At 37.2% G+C, this 23,098-nt stretch overlaps 1 protein-coding gene across 1 annotated transcript in view; it reads left to right on the top strand.

Annotated features, from left to right (window-relative positions):
• CCDC50 (coiled-coil domain containing 50) overlaps window positions 1-6,300 on the top strand; it is a 60,050-nt gene extending 53,750 nt beyond the window's left edge. The window contains exons 11-12 of the mRNA XM_029938733.1: window positions 3,722-3,828; window positions 5,113-6,300. Of these exons, the coding sequence (XP_029794593.1) occupies window positions 3,722-3,828; window positions 5,113-5,132 (127 nt within the window). The 3' untranslated portion in view covers window positions 5,133-6,300. The remainder of the gene's footprint in view (window positions 1-3,721; window positions 3,829-5,112) is intronic.
• The last annotated feature ends 16,798 nt before the right edge of the window (window positions 6,301-23,098 follow it).

Genomic DNA, 23,098 nt, shown 5'->3' with positions numbered 1-23,098 from the left:
TGGGGAAGTGGAAAGCAACCTTTTTTTTTTTTTTGGTCCTTTATTGATTTTTGTTGCTTTTCAAAACAAAACATGATTGGAATAGAAAGAATATTATATACAAAAAGACAAAAGTAACATTAAATCTAACATTTAACAAATTTACTCGATTAAAACCTTGACTTTTGGTCTTAATTATTAATATCTTTTAATTCTAAAGCATGAATTTTTTTCACACTGAAAAACATACAATGTTGTTACTCAGTGCCCACACTTAAGCTGCTAGACTTGTTTTCTTAAAGTGAATATATTTAGTGTCTTCTAAAAAGCCATACCCTATTTTTAAACTCATGGGCTTTTAGAAGATATCTTTCGGAAAACTACATCAGGTTTGTAAAGCTCTTAGGGCGGCACTAGTATGTTCTATCAATTGTATAAAGTTGGTTCTTCTTGTATCTTTTAGTTAAGCACATGCCAGAGGTTTAAGGCAAACTTTATAATTATGTAGTTTTATTTTCATCCCTGCAATATCCAAGTTAAATAAGAAGTAACTCCTCTGTTCTCAGTAGGTTAATAGGTTTGGTTTACTTGGCTTTCTTTAGTCGCTGAATTAAAGTCTTTAGGTTTACTCTGCAGTCTTCAAAATTTTGGGGCTCTTTAGAACACTGATTTTGACACTAGATATGACAGAACAATCTGGAATGGCTATTTAAAAAGATGTATTAAAGTTGAAAATAAGTTTCTGAAATATAACATGTACTTTTAAAAATATTTGGCATGTTGAAAGAATGAATAATCAGACAGTCCTGTATTGAAAATGGCTATTATCAATGAGTGAAAGTGGTCTGCGACTGGTGGAGGGGACCTGAGAGGAACAGTTGCCGTTCAGTCTCAGTGTCAGAAAGATTTCGTGTGCAGGTACAGACACGGGAGTAGGCGACAAAACAAAAATTAGAATTTTATGGAATCTGTATTTTCAGAGTTAAAAATTAAGCCTATTATTATCGATGCCTTAGACAACTAATATTGGAATCTGCTTTCTGATTAGAGTCTGTGATTTCCTCCTTCACACTTTGTTCCTTTTCTCTTTCTCCTTCACGTGTAATTATGGTGGACTGAGTTAGCTCTTTGCACAGAAAGAGATGGTGTCAAGGACTGGAGCACACGAAGCTTCCCGGGCCGAGGCGTTTACTTCAGCGTAGAGATAGTGGCAGAGGGAAGACCGGTTGTTGTGAGGAGCTTGTGACACTTCTGGTCACACATCGGTTTCTTTATCCGTTACAAGATTTTCTCCTCTCTCTAAGGAAACGGAGAAGCAGCGGGCGATCTGAATTAACTTCAACTCTTTGTAACTGGAAAAAGTTTCAACCAGGTTCCAAGATCTTTTCAGTAGAGTATTTTATACTGATAATACTACCTGGCGTTTTATTTACATTTTTCTCTTAGAAAAGAGAGAACTTTATCTTAGAGTAAGCAGCAGTTAGCAAGAAAGTACTGTTTCCTGTTCTTATGAAATTTCTCATCTGACCCAGTATACAAATAGCTATTATCATGTTGAAAGCGTTGGTGAAAAGTACATGGTGGTATAAGAGAAATAAGGGGACCGCCTAAAGAGGGCCTCTTAAGTGACTTTTGAGTAAATTCTGAAAGGTATTTTGCCTCTGTTGCTAACCTAAACATAGAAATCATTTCAGGAGAACAACAGGAAACAGGTATTCCTAATACATCCAAAACTATAAAACAAATGTTGGTTAACAAGATTTTTCTAATTTTGGATGTGAATACCCTTCACTTTAAAACAGCAGTCTCCAGTGTAGTGAATCTGTTCAGTAGGGACCCCTGAACACCATAAGCCAAGATTTGTTCTCTGTGACTCAGACACTAGGCAGAGCAGCATGCAAAGAGACCGAGGACATTCTAGATTGACTCGTTTTATCCTTGTGTGGAGACCCCAGTGGATGTGTGTGAGCTCCGTGGGTGCTGCGCACGTGTTGGCACCCTTTTCCTTGATGAGGAATTGATGGTGAGGCAGTGATTGTTTGGTTTGGGGAGTCCCATGTGGCTTTTGTTTTCCTGGGTTTGGTTCTCTTAATACCAGAGTTTAATTAAAAAAAAAAAAAAAAAAGTAGAGATGAGGCTCTGCTCCCTGATTCCCAATCCTTTTTTCTTGGGTCTAAGTTACTTCTTTAGCCACCTGTTTTTAAAGTTGAGTTTCTTAATTCTAGAGTCAGATTGTTTTTCTCAACTCTTCCTGCCAACTTGTAACCCTACTTTTTAAAGTAAATGTTATGTCAGTTAATAACAAAAGAAAAGCACTCTTTAATTATCTAATATTTGATAAGCACATAGTTCGAAGTGAAAAACAAGAAAAATGAAAAATGCTGTATCATTTGTTATGCCCACATTAATTACATATAGAACAAATGCATGGAAGTATTAAAACACAAGGATAATGTACAGACTGTGTGTGTATAGTCTTGAATGTAGTTACTGCTGCTGGTAAAAATACACATCTATGTAGCAGAGCACAGTGCAGTACACAGCACAGATTTTGAAGTCAAGGGACGTTTGAGCCCCAGCCCTGCCATTTAACAACTGTGTGAGCTTGGACAGATAACTAACTTCATCTCACCTAATTTAACTCTAAAATATCTGTTTGACAGCTACCATGCTGACTTGTCCTGAAAGTTAATCGAGATCATCTGAGTGCCAGAGTCCTCAATATAGACCCAAGTCTGGATCCTTTGCTGACCTGTTGCAGACTCTGAATACCCAGGGAGAGACCTCTTGCTTAGGGACAGAGTGAAAATTTGAAATCACGTTTGCATTCTTCTATGACAGAGCCTTTGTACCAAGCTGACCATAACTTTCTGAACTGCAGTATACTTAGGCCTTCAGATTGCGTATATGGTTACAAAGAGCATCCTACAGCGTGGTTAGATATTTGACACATTATGTTCCCTCACCTGGTTCCATGCTTTAATGCAATATTTAAGTGTACCTTTGAGAACAACCATTTTAAAAAAAGGATTTTATTTTTTATCTTCATCAATGCCAAATATTTGCAGAATGTCTATATGATATAATATTAGAATAATACAAATTTTGGAGTAGTAAAAATTTCCCAATTTTTTTTTTTTTTATATTTGTCTTCTTTTGACATGAAAGTTGCCAATGTGTGACTGTCCTTAGCTTAGAAGCTCCACTTTGCCACCTAGTGGAATTAGGAGCATTGACTAAATTTTATGTGCTGACCCATGTCCTCTCCCTGCCCTCTCCTTCTTCCCTCTCCTCCCTCCTTACCTGACCCCTGCCTTCGCATTTTTTTTCCTTCATCCCTTAACTTTCTTTATTACTTTCCTTCTGTTCTTTCCTTTTTTCTTCTTTTTCTTCATAAAGCTTCCCAAAACAAAGTAAATTTCTCATTAACAGCAGTGGTCACACATCTCATTAATCTTTGTCTCCCTAACCCTTAGCACAGTGGCCCACATGTATTAGGTGTTTAAGTAAATACTTGTTTTTACTGAGTTACGTGCATCAAAGCAAAGGGAACAGTAAGCTAAAATAATTTACTCCCAAGGTTATGCAACAGGCCAGGAACTAAGATGAGAATTCTGCTACATTGTGGCTTTGCGTTTCTACCAAAAAAAAAAAAAAAAATGTTTTTACCTTGCAGTCCAATGAGAAGGGCTCTGTAGTCACCACTACTTAGACTATCTCTTTAAATTCGTCTTCCCATCAGGCCACCACCACCTGCCATGACAGAAACTGGGGATTTGGATTACACTCACGTGACAAACCAGCATAATTCCACACGTCATTTCTCAAAATCAGAATCTTCTCATAAAGGTAAGAAAAACATATGGTTAGGTGTAGGATTTTTTTTTATAATGCTCATGCTATGGTGGAAAAATCAAATTGTGTCTTATATATCACTAGAGTGGTAAAATAAGTTATCCTTCGTTTCAGAAGGTCATTATAGTTAAAAAACAAAACAGGTAAAACAGAAAACACCTTAAAGTGAATATAAGATTGTCTATGTATGTGCATTTTCCTCCAGAGAGAATTTGTGGCTTTCATTATGTTGTTAAAGGGTGCCTGTAAACAAAACAAATGAGCAAAGGCAAAAGAAAAGAGAGACAGACAGACAGACAGACAGACAAGCCAAGAAAACAGGCTATTAACTCTAGAGAACGCACTGATGGTTACCAGAAGGGAGATGATGGGGGCGGGTTAAATACATGGCGCTTAAGGAGGGCACTCGTGATATGCGCTGGGTGATGCAGGGACGTGCTGAATCACTGTGCCGTACACCTGCTAATATGACACTGTTAAGTAACTAGAATTAAAATAAAAACTTAAAAAAAGAAAATAGACAAAATTTAAAAAATTGAAGTATACGCATACATATACACATCACAGAAAACTGTCACACAAAAGAAAAACAATGCAAAGGAAATGAAGAAAGAATATGAAGTCTTAAACCAAATCTTTTATTTAATTTTTTGGACCAAATATGTTAATAAAAAAAGTATTATATTGATAATAAGACAAAAGACATTATTTAAAAGCTGGAATTGGGGGCGCCTGGGTGGCTTAGTCGGTTAAGCATCCAACTCTTGGTTTCAGGTCAGGTCATGATTTCATGGTTTGTGAGAGGGAGTTCCGTGTCGGCTCTGTGCTGACAGTGCAGAGTTTGCTTGGGATTCTCTCTCTCTTTCTCTCTGCCCCTCCTTGCTCATACTCTCTCCCTTTCAAGATAAATAAATAAACATTTTTTAAAAAGATGGAATTGTTTGGGCATTATCAAAACAACCCCATACACTACAATTTCTGTCAGTTGGTGGCTTTTTCATCATCACTGGGCTAACTGGAAGTAGCTCATGATTTTTTTCCCCCCAGATTATATGCATGCATTACATGTTAGAGGATGCCTTCCTGTCTTTGACATACATTTGATACATAGTTGAAAATAACACATTGATTCTGTATGTATTTTATAATCAAGAACAAAGAAAACATGAACCATTTGAAATGCATAGAAATTAAGAAAATTATTTTGCCTGAACACGGAGAAAACAGTTTTAGAGGTTTTTCCTTAATGGTGTTTCTTCTTTTTTTCTCTTTTCCAAGGTTTCCATTATAAGCAGTAAAAACCTAGGAATCTGCCTTGAAAACGGACTCACTGTAGCAAATGTTACTGGATGATACAGAATGCATTCCATGGTCATTTTTTTTCTTCCTCTGTTTGTATACCTGGGATTTACCTTCAAGTGTTTCTCAGACCATAAATAATCTTAATTCATTCAGAATGTTTTGGTTATTCCGGATCACTTGGGCAGTACAAGAAAGTCTAGCTTCTGGATGTTGGCCACCTCTATTCTGCAAGTGCTTCCTGGGATATAGTATCTAAAAGCTCCGTACAATGCCAGTTTGCTAGGTATGGAGTACTGGTATCTAGAGACTAGGCTTGATTTAGCTGTTAGAATTTTGTGGAGATAATGATCAGAGTAAAACACAGTATTTGGATGCAATGCACAATAAAAGAACATAACAAGTAGCTTTTTTTGTGCATTAGTGTATGGTATATTGAAGAAGGAATCTTTTGGCTTTTGTATTCTCCAGGAATATAGAGAACATCAGAACCATAAAGTATTAAAAAAAAAATCTGGGACAGTTGAAACACGTTTCTGGGACCACCAGGACTGTACCGGTTTTGCACACCCGTCTAAGCCCTCCAGGGAGAATTGGCCCAGATGGCATGCTCAGTCCCTTGCTCTGCTGTTGCTTCTACAGTAAGGCTTTTGGAGGCCTCGGGGTATTGGGCTATTTAGTAGTATTTATTGGCAAAAGTTTAATTCTATGAAATTTTAACTCAGGTCTGTGCAAAGTCCATTGAAAGTGAAAAAAATGAAAAGTCCTTTGTATCCCTTCACTTGTTTTACATGTACATAGCCAAGGGCAGCGGCTGGTGTGGGAAATGTTCATATGAGCAACGATGCCATCTTTCTCTCTAGACATAGATCCAGGGCAGTTTCTGTTGGCAGCCACTCCAAAAATATTTTGTGTATCTGTCAATAATCAGATTAATTTGACATGAAGTTGAAGTAGATGAAATGGTTCTTTATTCAGGTATTTGGTTCTATGCATTTGTTAGTGATACGTGCCGTTGGACTCTGTTGTAACAGACCGTTAAAGCCTCTTTGAGAAATCTCGTCTCTGTCTAGCTCCTCACCTTGTGGAAATACTTACCGTCCCCATTCTGGTTAGTTAACATAAGTGGCAATCACATGACATATAAATAATTTTCTTTCAGCTTGACTTTGTGTCATTTTTCATTATGTGAATCTGATGTTTTGACATTCAAGTATGGTGTTTGCTTAGGAAAGAGATACAGATGTGACTAGAGGAAAGGTTGTTAATCCATTCTTTTCCTACTTGGAACTGCCTTTTTTGTCTTATCTTTCCAGATAGGCTTTCAAGTGAGGCAGAATTCAGGAAGCTGTTGAAAATAGTTTTTGAGAGGATTTGGGTCTTTCTATTTTGAGAACGATCTTCATTGGTTCATAAAGTTTTTGATTGTAGAAACTTGGGTAAAAGAGCCAAGTTTTAGGAACATTATATCTAGAAAGAAACAAATCCTAAGAAGATGTAGTTATTTTCAAGAAATGGGGAAAGAGGAAAAAAACAGGACTTTGAATGACCATGATGAAATGGATGAGGCAGAATCTTCCTTCACATAGGCAAGGGCAGACAAATGGAGGTCCCAGCCATAGCCAGATTCTAGAGGGCGGTTTCAGTATCCAAAGCTGAGGCCTTGTTGGCTTAAAGTAATGCTGTATTTTTCTTTGTCTGCCCTGTGATTTTGCTTCATGTTTTAAAAAGTTTTCTGTGGTAACTTTAAAGAACAAAATACAATGTATTTTTATTTGATAGTTAAGCAAATTATTTTTATTTCATAAATGTTTATTTTTCTATCTTATACGAAGATCAGTTTTACTTTAAAAATTCTGCATTTATCTTACCTCTCATGTCCTTTATCCAATCATATTTATTATTGTAAAATGCTATCTGGAGACATTTTCATTCAAAAACTGTCAGGCCACTTACTCCCTGGATATTAGTGTTTTAGCTGTGTAAGTGTCAGATCCCTGTGACACCCAATTCAACATCTGTATTGAAATGTGTTCCTTTTTTCCCCTAGATTTTTAAAAAATTAGAATTTTAAAATATTTTAATTTTTTTTTTTTTGTAAAGCAAACACTTTTAAAGAGTATCAGAGTAATTCCTTTCCTTTTATTAGTGAAATTGTCTTATTCTCATTTAAATATAATTATTATCTTTAAGACTATAGAAGTTAACTAACAACTGTGTTTAAAGGAACTGCCAAACATTCCTCACTCTGTTTCACTTTGGTATTTTTATATAAATGTGGAAACATTTATTTTTGTTCTTCTTTCTATTGCTGGAGCACAAACAATTCAATTTTTAGGTCCACAGTGTATTATGCTTGAATTTGTGATGTAAACTAATAATCTGGCCTTGGAAATCTTTGTTTCTATACCTCTTTTATCTGGAGGCGCCATTAACACTAGTCTAGCTGAGTGAGCACAGGGTGGAGCCTCATAAGGGTACTGGATGTGTATACCTTCTGCCCCCCCCAACCTAGCTTTTTGTAACTCATTGCCTGGAAGCAAGGTCAGAAAGGGGTCAGATTAAATGCTTGGTGTTAAAAAAAATTTGTAGTGTGAAACCGTTGTTAGACATTATTTTACGGGAGACTGGACAGTTGCTACATATGCTATAAAAGAACATGGAAATTTTTAGAGTGACTTTGCATAGCTTTGAACTACTTGTTCTCCAGTGACTTTACAACAACCAGCAATAGACTAATGGACTGCAAAAAAGACTTAATAGTTTTTGATCACAGAGAAACATCTAAATTAGAAAAGAAAGATATGGATAGATGTTTCCCAGGAGGAAAACCTTTACAGATTTGCAATGGCCACTTGCATCTAGATCAATGTATTGCAAGGTGTGGTGTGACTTTGGGCTTCGTGTTCACTGAACTCCCTCTAGAAAATTGTCAGCCAGACCCATTTTCCCCTTTTCTTCGCTTTGTGGTCTACAGCTAAACTGGATGATGAATAAATTCATTGCTAGCTTTGTCCACACTTCTCCATCCATGTCAGGACTTTTCAGTATAAATATAATTAACTTTTAAAGGAGAATTATTTTTCTTCAGCACGGTCAAATATTCTCTAGTTTTTGTCTTGTGCCAAATTGTTCTTATTATATCAAATGGTGCATTCAGTTTACCACATCAGTGGTTAACATTTTAGGGCCTTGATTTTTAATGAGTGTTGCCTTTGTATAAAAATCACTTTGGGGAATATCAAGATTATTCGCTTATTCCATGATGATTTTCTTGAGAGAGAACTATGGTGACTGGCTGTAAGATCTTCCCTCTAAATAAAGGAGTGAGACCCTTGTGTAGTCAGCTTTCTGAGGGACTCAGAACAGAATAGAACTTGTACTGAAAGGCTCTTTTCCCTCTTGGGAAAACAGTATTTGTGTAGGGAACAATGTGAGAGGGAACCGGGTTCAGGTAGATCTCACTGGATGTATTGTGCCAGATTCTTAGAACACTGGCTTTTTCGAAACAATCGTAAAATAACCAAAACCTGTGTTTTTATCCAAAAGGAGGAAAAAAACCCAGATTTTCAAAGTACTTCATCCTTTACTTACTGCTCATAGTCGGAGAAGCAACTAGATAAAGTGGTTCCATTTTCTCTCCTGTGGTGGTGCCTGTGTGTCTTAAAGCCATAACTGCTTATCTTACTGTTGATAGAATCCTGTGCTTCTCCTCAGCTTCCAAGAGGTAACATGATCAGCAAGGAGCAGGCTGGAGACTCTCCTGAGACTGCTGCGTGGCGCACAGTGTCCTCCTAATTCCTCGTCAGAGGATCTCCTTCATCCCTGAGGACACTTAGGATTATGAAAGGGAAGGGTCCAGGCTGTTGTTGCTCCTGCCATTTAATTATTGTTAGAAACGCTGAAATTTAATCCCAGAGAAGTCAAAAAGGAAGGGGTAACCTGGCAGATTTCATGTCTTACAGAGTCACTTTTCTGATGAGACTTGCACTTGTTGTCAGCAATGCCTTGAGGAGCAGTATTGCCTTAAATTCACTTGATTCTGACCAAGGTCAGCGTACTGTACTTCCTACATGTGAATGACTTGTCAGCTCTCCACTGAGATATAAAATTCACAGGTGATCCCAAAACATCCTTGCTGTCAGAAACTTTGGACTTCCTACCACAGAGCTATGGCTGACGTATACACTGGTAGATCTGTCGTTTCATTGAGTTGCCTCTCAATCTGTGAATGAGCAGGGGCATGACCAAAAAGGCTGGTGGAAGGAGAGTGAGAATTTCTTAGCCAGAATCTTCAGGTTATCGTTTCCTGAATAACTGAGAGTTGACTGTCTTCTATAGTGACTATGTAGGAGATATTTCCAAAGGTTGTATCACATAGTGAAGTCACTTACTGTTTTGTAAAAATTAAACCCAACACTCATGTGTTTTTAATACCATTGACAAAAAAAAAAAAAAAGAAAGAAAACCAAACAAAAAAGAGACATTTACTTGAAATGAGAGAAATGTTGATGTGAAGGGTGTTTCTATTTTACTACTTTTAGGAGAAGATTAAGCAGGAAAACTTTTCCTGTGGGAAGGAAGACACCAGAGTGTTATAACTTTATAAGGGTTGTATTTGACAGCGTAAACAGAATCATCTAAGCAATCATGTTGATTTAGGGAATTAGTCTCAAAAACCATCTTCTTCCCTTCTATAGTTGTGAATACTGCCTAGGAACATGTTCCTAATACATTTAATATATTGTGGTTTATTTTCAGCAAGCTAGAAAATATTTTTCTCATTTTGAGTAACTTCATAGTCTAGTGAGTGAGCACAGTGCTGGTTTCCGCATTTCAGATAAGGACAGAATTAGTTGTGCATCTTAGCTAGTGCCCTGTTGTTCGTAGTTGAAGTTATACAAAGAATAGGAGAATTGAAAGACAGGGTTTTTGAGTGACATGTCCGTCACAAAAAAGCAAGGATTAAGAGCAGTAAAAACACAGTTAAGAAATATACTATTATACATTGCATACTTAGGGTATGTTTTTGTTGCACTAAATTTCACATCATAATTGTTCAAATAGTTTCTAGCTATTACATTTAGTGAGAGGGTTTTTGAGGTCAGAATTTTTTTTTTTTCTGGTTGAATTAGGCCTTGAATTCACTGTAGGCTATAACTTTAGCTCTTGCTATTAACCGACAGCCAAATGCCTTTTTTCCAGAAATAATTATATTTTTCACCTGCCTCTTAAAGGCAGCCCAGTATTTATTTCATGAAGTGTTATAAATAATGAGGAGGTAGAGTGGGAAGATAGCATATAAAAATGGTGTTCCACGATGAGAATTCTCTGTAATGGGGTTTCCCTTAAAAATAATCCATCCCAGCACAAGATTATATTTTGAAAAGGTGCTGAATTATAAAGTACAAGAGTATGTTCGTATAAATCAAGTTGCTCAGGAAATTGGAGGTGGTGCTGTCATTTGACATATAATTTGGAAAAGTGCTTTCCTGAAGGAGATACTGCACAATGCCCGACAGTCTGAGTTTTTGGTAAGAAGCCCTTTGGCACCTGGAATGTAGGGATGTTTAAAAACTGGCTGAGATCGTAATGCAGGTGCTCACCAATTTGTAGCCAGAAAGAAATAGCTACTTCATGGAAATGAGCCGAAACTTAATGGAATACAGTTGTCTGTCTGAGGACAGAAAGCGAAGAGGCCACCTCAAACCCCATGCCTATTTAGAGATTAATGAAACTGTGAGGGACACTCTGTGGATGCCTTAGAGGTGACTGGTGTGGAGTACTGGTGGGTGTACGCACCCATCTGCACTAGGCTGGTGGAAGCAGTCTGTTTCAGTTCACCTTCATACAGACAAGTTGCTCCTGCTCAGGACCTCATCGGGGACAGTGAGAACCATGGTGCTGGTGACTTTGCCGTATTGTGGGAGGCTGGGGAGGTAATGTCATTCAGCACTCTCCGGTGCTCAGGCCTCCCTTAAATGCCAGTTCTACATCGACATTAATTCATCTATGCAAGCTTGTGTTTTTATGGTTTGTTTTTACACTTCTGTCGCATATGATTCTTTAAATATCAGGTTTAACATTAATATTATGAATAATTTTTAAACCAAAGTATGTGTATGTCTGTGTGCTTGTTGTTTTCCTGGATGGTTGGAGGCAAACACCAATCTTGTCCTTCTCTCTTAATAAAATCATCCATTTGTTACGTCTATGGTCTCTTGTTTTCTTTACTGCAGTCAAGTACTTGGGAAGTTCTGGGGGAAGGAGTATTATTATTTTTTCTTTATGAAATAACCCTCCTATATCTTTGTTTAATACCAGGTTTTCCCTTATTCCAGTTCCATCCACTGCAGCCATGTATAGCAATGATGATGATATATATCCACTACATCGAAATTGCTAACAATTGCTCCCAAATCTGATACTAATCCCTAGTACACCGAAGTCCTCAACAAATACTCCCAAACCTAAATTTGCTTAGAGAAGTGGCTTTGTTCTGTGTGATGGTTGATGGCTTAGTTTGAGGGCTTTGGGAGAAAAAAGGTAAGTGGGTGTTCACACAAAACTCCGAATGATGCGAGACTCCGTGAGTGTAACAGCTCCGTCTGCCGTGTACCTGGTGTCATCCGTCACCTAATAGTCTGTGCCCTCAGGAGCAGGGCTGTCACTGCCTGCCTGTGTGCCTGACCGCGGGCCCCTTCAGCTGATCTGCCAGGCTCTACCCTCTTACCTTCACCCAGCCTCCGGCTTTCACACAGAACGGGAGGCGTGTGTGTAAGTGAGTGCGTGTGTCTGCAGGTACAGCGGACAGCAGCTCTGAACGGTGTAAGTGCAAATGAGAATGGACTTTTCTGTCCTGGAGAGGAGTACCAAGTGGTGTATATAAATTTTTCCTTTTATGGATCATGCTTTGGTGTCATGTTTTTACAACTCTGCCTAGCCCTACATCCTCAGCGTTTTCTTCTGTATACATATATTTTTCTGTTTCAGTTTTAAGTTTTACATGAGAGTCCTTGACTTGTTTTTGAGTTAGTTTTTTTTTTTAATGTTTTATTTACATTTTGAGAGAGAGCGTGCAAGTGGGGGAAAGGCAGAAAGAGGGGACAGAGGATCCAAAGAGAGCTCTGCGTTGACAGGCTGACAGCAGCGAGCCTGATGTGGGAGTCAAACTCACAGATCATGACCAGAGCTAAAGTATGATGCTCAACTGACTGAGCCACCCATGTGCCCCTTTAGTTTTTACATACAGTGTGACATTTAGGTCAAGATTTATTATTAATTTTTGTGTAGATATCCGATTGCTTCAGCACTATTTCTTGAAGGCCATCCTCCATTGAATTGTTTTTACATTTTTGTCAAAAATCAGTCGAGTATATTTTGTGTATGTCTATTTCTGAGTTCTCTGTTCTGTTCATTGATCTGTGCCCCTCCCTTTGCTAGTACCGCAGGTGTTGATGTAGCTACACAGTAAGCCTTGAAATGAGGTAGACTGATTCTTGGCACTCTATTTTTCCAAATTGTTTTAGCTATTCTAGTTCTTTTGAATTTCAGAATAATCTTGTTTATATCTACTAGAAACAGTGCTGGGATTTTTGAAAGGAATTGCATGAAACTTCTGGGGAGAAATGACATCTTCACTGTGTTGAGTCTTTCAAAAACAGACTACAAGTATGGCTCTCCAGCTATTTAAATCCTTGACTTCGTTAGCCGGCATTTCAGCGCACATGCTCTATACGTGTTTTGTTAGATTTATTTCGAAGTATTTATTTTTGTGCAGCTATTGATATTTTTGTGTCTGCATATTTTTTGCTAGTATATGGAAATACATTGATATGTATAATCCTTTTTATATATTGTTGAATTGCTAATATTTTTGAAGGGGTTTTGCAATTATTTTGAGGAATATTGATCTGTAACTGTACTGTCTTTGGATTTTATATTAGTGCAATGCTAAAAATACAGATTTTTGTCTTTTCTATTTTTCTGAATGAGATTGTATAGAATTGCTAATCTTTCTAATACAAGTTTTATAAAAATTCTCCAGTGGAAAAAACCATGTGTGCTTGGATATATCCTTTTTGGGAGTTTTTAAATGAAAAATTCAATTTCATTAACAGTTAAGGCCTATTTGAGTTATGTATTTCCTACTGAATGAGTTAATGTTTTTCAAGGAGTTCGGCTATTTTATCCAACATAGTGAAATTCATGTGTGTAGAATTTTTGTTGTATTCCCTTGTCTCATTGATGACTGCTGGGTTTGTAGCTCTATTTCATTCCTTAAAAAATGTTCCTAAATAAGCATTTAGTGATATAAATTTTTGTTTTATTAAACTGCATTGCTTTAGCCATGACACAAGCTACAATATGTTATATTTTCATTTTGTTTCATTCAATGTATTAAAAAAAAATCTCCCTAGAGACTTTTTACTTGATCCATGCATTATTGGGAAATGTTATATTTTGTTTCCATGTTTTTGAGGTTTTCCTTGTATATTTAATTACTAGTTTGGTTCTCTTGTGGTTAGAGGACACACAGTGCACAATTTCAATTCTGTTAAATTTTTTGAGGTTTGTTTTAGGTCCCGATATTGTCTTGAGTATATGTTCTATGAAAAAAATGTGTATTTTGACTTTGGAGAATTCTATAAATGTTGATTAGATCTTGTTGGTCAGTGGTGGTGTTGAGTTCTACATCTAGACTGATTTCTGTCTAGTTGTTTTATCAGCTGTCAAAAGAGGGGTATGGTCTCTCCAACTATAATTGTAATTTGTATTTCATTTCAGTTTTATTAATATTGTTGCTTCATGTGTTTTGTGATCTTGTTGTTTGTTTGATCTAAATGCTTGTTTGATGCATACACATTTAGGATTGCTGTGGCTTCTTCGTGGGGTGACCATTTTATCATCCTATAATGACCCTCTCTGCCTCTGGTAATTTTCTTTGCTTTGAAATATACTTTCTCTGATGTTGATATAGCCACATGTGCTTCTTAATAAATGTTGACACAACATGTCTTTTCTGGTCTTTTAAATTTCAACCTATGTGTTCCATTATATTTGAAGTAAATCTCTTGTAGAAAGTATATAGTTGGATATTTTTAAATTCATTCTGCTGTATCTGTCTTGTAATTGGTGTATTTAGGCCAATTAAGACAGAGGCTCAGGGAAATCAGGTTTTTTTGTTTTTGTGTTTTGTTGGTGTACAGAAACAGTTGATTTTCTGTGTTGATATGCAATTTTACTGACTATTTTTAAACTCTAGTAATTTGTGGATTCTCAGAGATTTTTGATACATAGGATCATGTCATAAGAAAAAAACGATAGTTTTACTTCCTTTTTTTCCAACTTAGGTACATTTTATTTCTTTTCATGTCTAATTGCTCTGGTTAGAACTTCCATCACAATGTTGAATAACAGCAGTGAAAGTGGGCATCCTTGTTTTGTTTTTATCTTAGGTGAAAAGCATTCAGTCTTTTACCATTGAGTATATGTTTTTTGTCGAAGTTTTATAAATATCTTTTATTCTGTCATGGAAATTCCTTTATATCCCTACAGTTTTTAGTGTTTATCATAAAAGGGTGTTGGACTTTGTCAGATACCTTTTCTGTGTCAGTTGACTTGATTATGTGCAGGTTCCGGTGGGAATCTGTTTATGTGTGTTTTCTTTATTGTGACATGTTATACTGATGGATTGTCTAAATTGAACTATCCTTTCATTCCTGGGATAAGTTCCAGTTGGTTATGGTGTACAAACCTTATAACATGCTGTTGAATTATTTTTTTCTGGTAGTTTGTTGATTGATGACTTTTACATCAATATTTGTAAGGAATATTGGTCTGTAATTTTATTTTCTTGTGATATCTTTAACTTTGATATCAGAGTAATGCTGGCTTCATATAATGAGCTAGAAATTGTTATCTCCTTTTTTGTTTTTTGAAAAAAGTTCAGAATTACTAGTGTTAATTCTTTAAATATTTGGTAGAATTTAATAGTGATGCCATCTGGTGTTGGGCTTTTCTTTTTTTGGGAGTCTATTTACTGATTCAGTCTTTACTTACAGGTCTGTTGAGATGATCACTTTCTTCTTGATTGGGTAATTTTTGTGTTTCTAAGAATTTGTTCTTTTCATTTAGACTACCTGATTTTTTCATGTAGTTCATAGCATTCTGTATGACTCCTTTTTATTTCTGGAAGGTTGGTAGTAATGTCCACACTCATTTTTTAATAATGTTTTAATTTATTTTTGAGAGAGAAAGAACGTGAACAGGAGAGAGGCAGAGAGAGAGAGATCTATAAAATCCGAAACAGGCTCCAGGCTGTGAGCTGTCCGCACAGATCCCAATGTAGGGCTCAAACTGGTGAACCACAAGATCATGACCTGGGCTGAGGTCGGATGCTCAACTGACTGAGCCACCCAGGTCCCCCTTCACACTTTTACTTCTGATTTTAGTTATTTGCTTTTTCCTTTTTTTTCTTTGCCAGTCTAGCTAAAGGTTTGTCAATTTTGTTGATCTTTTCCACAAACCAATTTTGGTTTTGTTGATTCTATTATCTTTCTATTCTCTGTTTCATTTATCTTCATTCTAATCTTTATTATTTTATTTTTTTTCTTCTAATAATTTTCAGTGTAGTGCTTTTTTTTTTCCTAGCTCCACAAGACATAAAGTTAGGTTATTGGTTTGAGATCTTTCTTTTTAATAGTGCAATTACAGTTATAAATTTCCCTGATTATTGCCTTTGTTGTTTATCATAAGTTTTGATATGTTGTGTTTTTTGCTGTTTTTCTTCTTAGTATATTCTAATTTCCCTTTTGATTTCTTGTCTTGATCCATTGGTTGTTGGTTGTCTAAAAATGTGTTGTTTAATTTTCATGTATTTGTAAACATTTTCACATCTCTTGATATTCAGCTTTATTACATTGCATTCAGAGAAGATACTTATTGTATGATTTCAATCTTTTAAATTTTATTTAGACTCTGATGGTCTAACATATAGTCTCTCTTGGACAACATTCCATGTGCACTTGAGAAGAATGTGTATTTGGCTGTTGTTGGATTGAGTACTCTGTATGTTTGTTAGGTCTGATTGGTTTACAACGTTGTGCAAGTGCACTATTTCCTTACCGATCTTCTATCTAGGTGTTGTGCTCATTGTTAAAAGTGGTGTATTGGAGTTTCCTGACTACAGTTGTACAACCGTTTCTCCTTCAGTTCTCCTTCAGTTAATGTTCCCATATTTATTCTGAGGCTCTGTTTGGTGCACATGTGTTTATAATTATGTTTTCTTGATGAAACTGACCCACTTACATAATGTCCTTCTTTGTCTCTTATAACAGTTTTGACTTAAAGTATTTTTTCTGGTATTAGTGTAGCTGCTCAGCTCACTTTTTCCCGCACTTTCCCTTTCACCCTATTTATGCCATTGTATTTGCATTGCGTTTCCTGTAGGTAGCCTATAGTTTCTTGTGAGTTTGTATGTCTTATGAAGACTGGATATTTGAATGTTATAATATGATAACCCTGGATGTCAAGTTCTTCCTTTTCCCCAGGTTTTTAAAAAAATTTTTTATTCTTCATTTTACTTGGTGAAAGCTGTAGTAGGTAATGTGTCTAGTGACTTTTCCAAATTGTTTTTCTGCAGAGATTGTATTCCTTTCATTTGTAATCTTTACAATGTCTGTTCCTTAGCTTTTATTCATCTTATATTTGAAGGAGATTCTCTTGAACACTAGAGGTAAGGACAAAAAAAATCTCTTATAGTGTTTATAGATTGGCTCTGTCCTGAAGCTTTCTTTTTACACATAGCTGGGTTTTCACTGAGCCTAAGTTCCCTCTAAGTTCAAAGCTTCAGGTCTTTGGAGTTATTTTCTGAGCATTCGTTTTGCTGAGGACAGGTGTATGGCTTTCTAAATTATCCCATAAATGTGGGTGCCTTTGCTCCCATTTCACAAAGAAACTTTCTCAAGAGTTTCCTCCTAAGACTTAAGCTGTCTATGTCTCAACTGTAATCTCTTTCCTAGGGTGTCTGCAAATTATCTACTTTTATAATATTTTCCAATAACACCCCCTGCTTTTCTGGCTTCAGTGGATTGTTAGGGAAAACATAGATGAGCACTTTACCCCACTCCTTCAGCTAGCCCCCAGGCGAGTTAGAACTGACACACCCGATCATTTGCAAATAAGTTCTGGGCTGCTTCCTCTGGAACCCGGAATAGGGTCTCCCATTGGGAATGTGGCCTGCTGTCTTCAGGACTGCTGCCTTCAAGGCTGCCAGAGAGAGGGTGGGGCAATGGCAAGTGAAACACTGAACACTCTTCTACTGGTTTTAAGGTAAATTTTCTTGAATCTGTGTTCACTTGGCTACTGTAAGTCTGACTAATTTCCGGAGTTCTGACAATGTTGCTTCTGAAAGTTTCTGCTTTTTTTTTTTTTGTTTGTTTTTGGGATTTCTTTAGGGGTATGGGAGGTTGGAGCTGTCTACTTGGTCACTCGGCTGGGGTCTTGGCAATTTTCTTAAATTGAGTAATTTTATAGATTAATGTTGGAAATTTTATCTCATTTTACTTTTCGTAAGTAACTAGAGACTAATGAACTATGGGGTACAAGTTAGCTGTCAAAAGGAATGGGGGAAATCGCCATAGACTAATCTCCGTATATATTTTTAAATGAGAAAAGCGGAGTAGAGAAAGCATTAAGGTTTTCTACTACATATCTGGAAAAGGGTGGGGAAGGGGTTTGGGAAATGATGCTACTACGTATGCCTTTTTATAACAACTATAAAAATGGAATGTCCGCATTTTTGAAGTTAGCTATAGGGAGGGAGGAGAAATACATGTGTAGGGGGATGTAGAAGCTAGACATAAAGGTATAAACTAATTTTGTAGAGGTTGTAATTAGATACTTATTTTAAATAATTTTGAAACGAAATTCTGTAAATAGAAAGGAAGCTTCATGAGTCAGAATAAAATGAAGCGATGGACTTAATTAGCTATACCCAGAATCACACAGAAGGGAACTATTTTCAACAATTTTATCTATATATGAATTTATATCTCTCCTCCTCTCTTTTTCCATACACACATATATATTTTAAAAAGTACTTTCCACCATTTTTGTTCACTGAAAAGACCTAGAAACAATGGGCAAGTAGCAACATTTTTCATAGTCAAATTGTGATCTTTGAAATAATATTTCCTACCAAAAGAAAACAGACTTATATAGAGATATGGCTAGTTTCAGGTATGGGTTTAAATTTACAAGATAAAACTGGAATATATATTACTAGATAGCAAAGAAGCTATCAAAGACTACTGGAGTTATGTCAAAGGTCTCCAACCAGCCAGAGATAAGAGGCTGTGCATCAATAAAGATAGTAATGGAAATGAATAGAAACACATCAAATAGTTTAAATCCATGTCTTTATAAACATCTTTATCCTCTTAAAATAACCCTTACTGCTTACCCATGGCAGACGCTATGGGCCAACACATTGTGTTTGAAAGCTGGTGAATAAGGGGAATAATTGAGCATTGATCCTGCCTCTTGTTTTAGTAAGGTCTGTACCTTCTTGATGAGTAGTTGATGAGAATACATTTCCCTTTATAGAGCATTTTAACTGGTAGTCAAATAAAAAATGATAGAATGAAATTTTGATCATTTTGCAGCCCCCAGAGAATTAATAGATCTAGGTAATGATCAACATTTGGTACCTCAAAAGGAGGGAGAATTTGATACTATATGCCTTTAAATGGAAGGAGCAATACAACAAAATTACGACGTTTCTAGATTTATCTACTAGTCTATATGAAGTATAGGGCATTAAAGAACTTAAAAACTTTTTTTAATGTTTTATTTATTTTTGATACAGAGAGAGACAGAGCATGAGAGGGGGAGGGTCAGAGAGAGAAGGAAACACAGAACCGGAAGCAGGCTCCAGGCTCTGAGCTGGGCTCGAACCCACGTACGTGAGATCTGACCTGAGCCGAAGTCGGAGGCTTAACCGACTGAGTCACCCAGGAGCCCCTAAAGAACATTTTAAATAGCCAATAAGGTTGAACTCTACAAAAGAGACTGTGAGAAACTTTGTAAAACAAAAATTCTTCAAAATGAATATATTTGTGAGGAAACTGGAACAAGGGAGGGGTATAAGATGTGACATTTAACTAACTACAAATAAACTGAAAACACATTCACAAGGTGATGGAGGAGATGTGAATATGGCTAGATATTTGATCATATTGAGGATTTAGAGTTGATCACCACCAGATGATGCTGGGGTCATATTGTAAACAAGAAGTCCCTATGTTTCAGAGATGAGCACTGATGAAATGTTCTGATGTCAGGAGGCAGGAAATGAAGGAGGTATAGGAAAGAAAAGACAAGCCATTATCAATAATTGGCAATGGATAAATCAGATTTATTACACTGTTCTCTCTCTCTATATATGTTTGAAAATGTCCATAATAAAAGTTTTTTAAATGACTGGGAACTAAAACGTCAAACTAAATTAGGGATAGTCAGTCACAGTCTAAAGTAAATATGTATGTGTACTTCAGGCTAAAGGAAAATGATCTTGGATGAAAGGTCAGAAATACAAAAAAGAATGAATATAAATGAAAAGTATAAGGGTGCCTGGGTGGCTTGGTTGGTTAAGTGTCTAACCAGCTCAGGTCATGATCTCATGGTTCATGAGTTCAAGCCTGACGTCGGGGTCTGTGCTGACAGCTCAGAGCCCGAAGCCTGCTTCTGATTCTGTGCGTCTCTCTCTGTTCCTCCCTCACTTGCGCTCACTCTCTCTCTCTCAAACACTAAAAAATTTTAAAAAATAACAAACGTTAAAAACTTAAGAGAAAAGCATGTATTTGTTGGTAAATACAAATGAATAAACACTGTAAAACATGATATGGGTTTAAGATCTAAAGTGCACAGAATGTAAAATAAATAAATTGTAAAAACTTAAGTAGAACTAACAGTGCTGTATAGCAGTATTCCTCAAACCAAATATGTAATTTAAAAATTTCTAGAAACCATATATAAAAAGGTGAAAAATGAAGAAGTGAAATGAGTTTCCATATTTGACCCATTATATCCAAAATACTATCATTTCAACAGGTAATCAATATAATTATTAATTAGGTATTTTAAATTATTTTTCCCATAATAACCCTTGAACTGTGGTGTGTATTTTACACTTACAAGGCCTGTCCCTTTAAACGAGGTATATTTAAAATGCCCAGTAGTCACCTGTGGCTAACGGCTGCTGTTTTAGGTAGCACAGAATTAGTATACACAGTTCAAATGGAGACAGCAAGAGTCCTACTTGTAAGATGTTAACTATCCCTTATACAATATTGGAAATGAAAACATAAACTGTAGTGTGATGAATAAATAGTGTTTTTTAACTGTCACTAAACTGAACGGTTTCGTTGAATGTTGTATCCAGTTTCGCCAGCAGAGGGCGCTCAGAGCCGGCAAGATAGCCTGGACTTTGCAGTAGTCACAGACTGAACTAGACTGACTAGATATAAAAACCGACACTGTTTCAGTTAGGAAAAATCACACTTTTCCAAAATAACACTTTACCTATAAAAGTATTAGATGATAATTATAGGAACTTTTAGAATATTGGTAAGTTAATGCATCACCCATGGACCCACTGAAACCCAATTACAAACCCTTTTCACCACATTCCGTTCCAAGCCCTTTACTGTACATAGGATTCCATGTAATTGCAGTCATGTGAAAGGGTTCAGGGATCCCTGAGCATGTGTAAAAGCTGATGGGAATGATGAACTAGAGAAGAGCTTGACGAACATGGAGAGAAACTGACTGCTGATAAAGGTCCTGAGGAAGAGAGGAACCAACCACTGTGGCAGGCATGCCTGGAGAAGGGGCTGGCCTTGTAGATCACACAGTGGGATGGCCTGTTCTACATGACCTATTCGTACATGACCACGTATGATACGGTGGCAGGAGGAAAGTGTGGGCAGATCATCTAGATCTTCTCGGCCACTTGGTTTGTGGCAGCGGCGCACGTGTGGAAGGAGACGGGGCTGTTGGAGGTGAAGGTGCACGTGTGCAGCGCGTCAAAGGAGCGGAAGGAAAGAAAGGGGTTGAGGTGGGGCAGCCTGAGATCTTGGGATGAGCCTGGGGCAGGGCAGTGACCGTCTACAAGAGGAGGGAAGAGTGCTCCAAGAGACCATGAGGATCAGAGAGTCGGGTCGGAAAATGAGGGCATGTAAAGGATGAACTGTTTTTCTCAGGGGGATAGCTTAGGGGCAGCTGGGTGGTTCGGACGGTCAAGTGTGAGACTCCTGATTTCTGCTCTCAGGCATGGCCTCGAGGTCCAGGAGTTTGAGCCCCTGATGGGCTCAACTCTGACAGTGGGTAGCCTGCTTGAGATTCTCTCTCTCCTTCTCTCTGACCCTTCCCCCCTTCTGTCTCTTAAAAGTAAACAAACAAAAAAAGGAGAAGGATGTCTTAGATATAGGAAAGGACTTAAGCCCAAGGAGTAAATGATTGAAGTGGGGTACAAAGAAAGATGACTATAATTTGAGGTGAGCGACATGGGACCCTAGATTGTCTAAAGTGTCATTTATGTAGGTAACCGAGTCCCAGAATGGGACAGTAGGAGCTGTCATGGAGGCTTGCTTTAATAGAAAAAAAAAATAGAGCTCGGATAAACAACGTCACGATCTCTAAGGTAATGCTTCGGTAACCAGGAATTTGTGTCTGTTTCTAGGCACAGGACTTGGCAATGAAGCAAAGGCTGCTAGAGCAAAATGAGAATAATTTTGAGATAGTAAATTTGGATGTTCTGGGGCCATGGGTTTAAGAGAAGCAGACAATTTGGGTTAGAAATAGGTTTTTGACTCTTGCTAGGTGTGTGGCTTGGCCAAAGTAGGTATCAGCTCTGAAACTTAATTTCTCTATCTATACAAAATGGGGATAATGATATGATCTACTTCAAAAATTTTTAGTGCCCTTTTCATAGAAAATATTCAATAAATGAGTTACCATAATCAAGACTAAGGAAAAACAGGTCTGTTTCTTGATAGAACTCAGAACGTATTCAAACTAGAAGAATGCTCTGAGTTTATCATACATATCCTGCATGAAGCTTCAGTTGTAGGAGAAGAAACAGAGAAAGAAACCAGGAAATGTTCAAGATCACTTGGCAGGATTATTCGGATCTTTAGTTCTAGCCAGAACCGACAGCATCATCTCCTTTCCTTTTGTTAGATATCTGGCCTAAGTCCTTCTTACTGAAGAACATTTACCTGGGTTCTCTTGATTATTTCTCAGTATAGGGAAATCACCACTGCTTACAAAACAAAACAAAACCTGTTCTTTTCTTCCCTCCTTTTTTTTTTTTCTGTTTTTCTTTTCTTTTCTCTTGGCACCTTTAAGAGTTAAAAGGTTTTCCTTTACATAGCATATCTGTTTTTGTTTCCAGTCATTTGACTTTTAATTGCCCTCTGGCAATTTTATTTTTCTCTTCTAGGTGACAGCTCTTCAGACACTTGAAGACAGTGACTGTCTCCCCTGATGTTCCACTCCTCTAACACGGACACCCCAGTCTGTCGGTGTCCTTTTACAACATGCCCCAGGGCCTCTGCGCTTCTTATTGCCTCTTTGTCTGCTTTCATCTATCCTGTCCCTCCTGGCAGCTCACCTCCAGGCATGGTCTGAATTCCACAAAAACTGAATAGGGCCATCGCCATCCTAGGTTTGGACATTTGGTTCATGCAATGAGAGCCCACACAGACCTTCTGTTCGGCCTTCCGTTGTCTGTTTTCTCATGCACCACTCTTAGGGACTTGCCCAGAAATGTGGATAAATTTTACAACAAGGGGCAGGGCTTGCTCTCTATTCCCGGTTACATTTCATTTTGTAGATTTGCCCATTGTCTATCTTTGGTGATTTTGGGGGGAATCCTGATTCTGGAAAATTGGGTTTATGT

The sequence above is a fragment of the Suricata suricatta genome, chromosome 5 (assembly GCF_006229205.1).
Source record: "Suricata suricatta isolate VVHF042 chromosome 5, meerkat_22Aug2017_6uvM2_HiC, whole genome shotgun sequence".
Classification (NCBI taxonomy): Eukaryota; Metazoa; Chordata; class Mammalia; order Carnivora; family Herpestidae; genus Suricata; species Suricata suricatta.
This window is presented reverse-complemented; position numbering and strand designations above follow the sequence as displayed.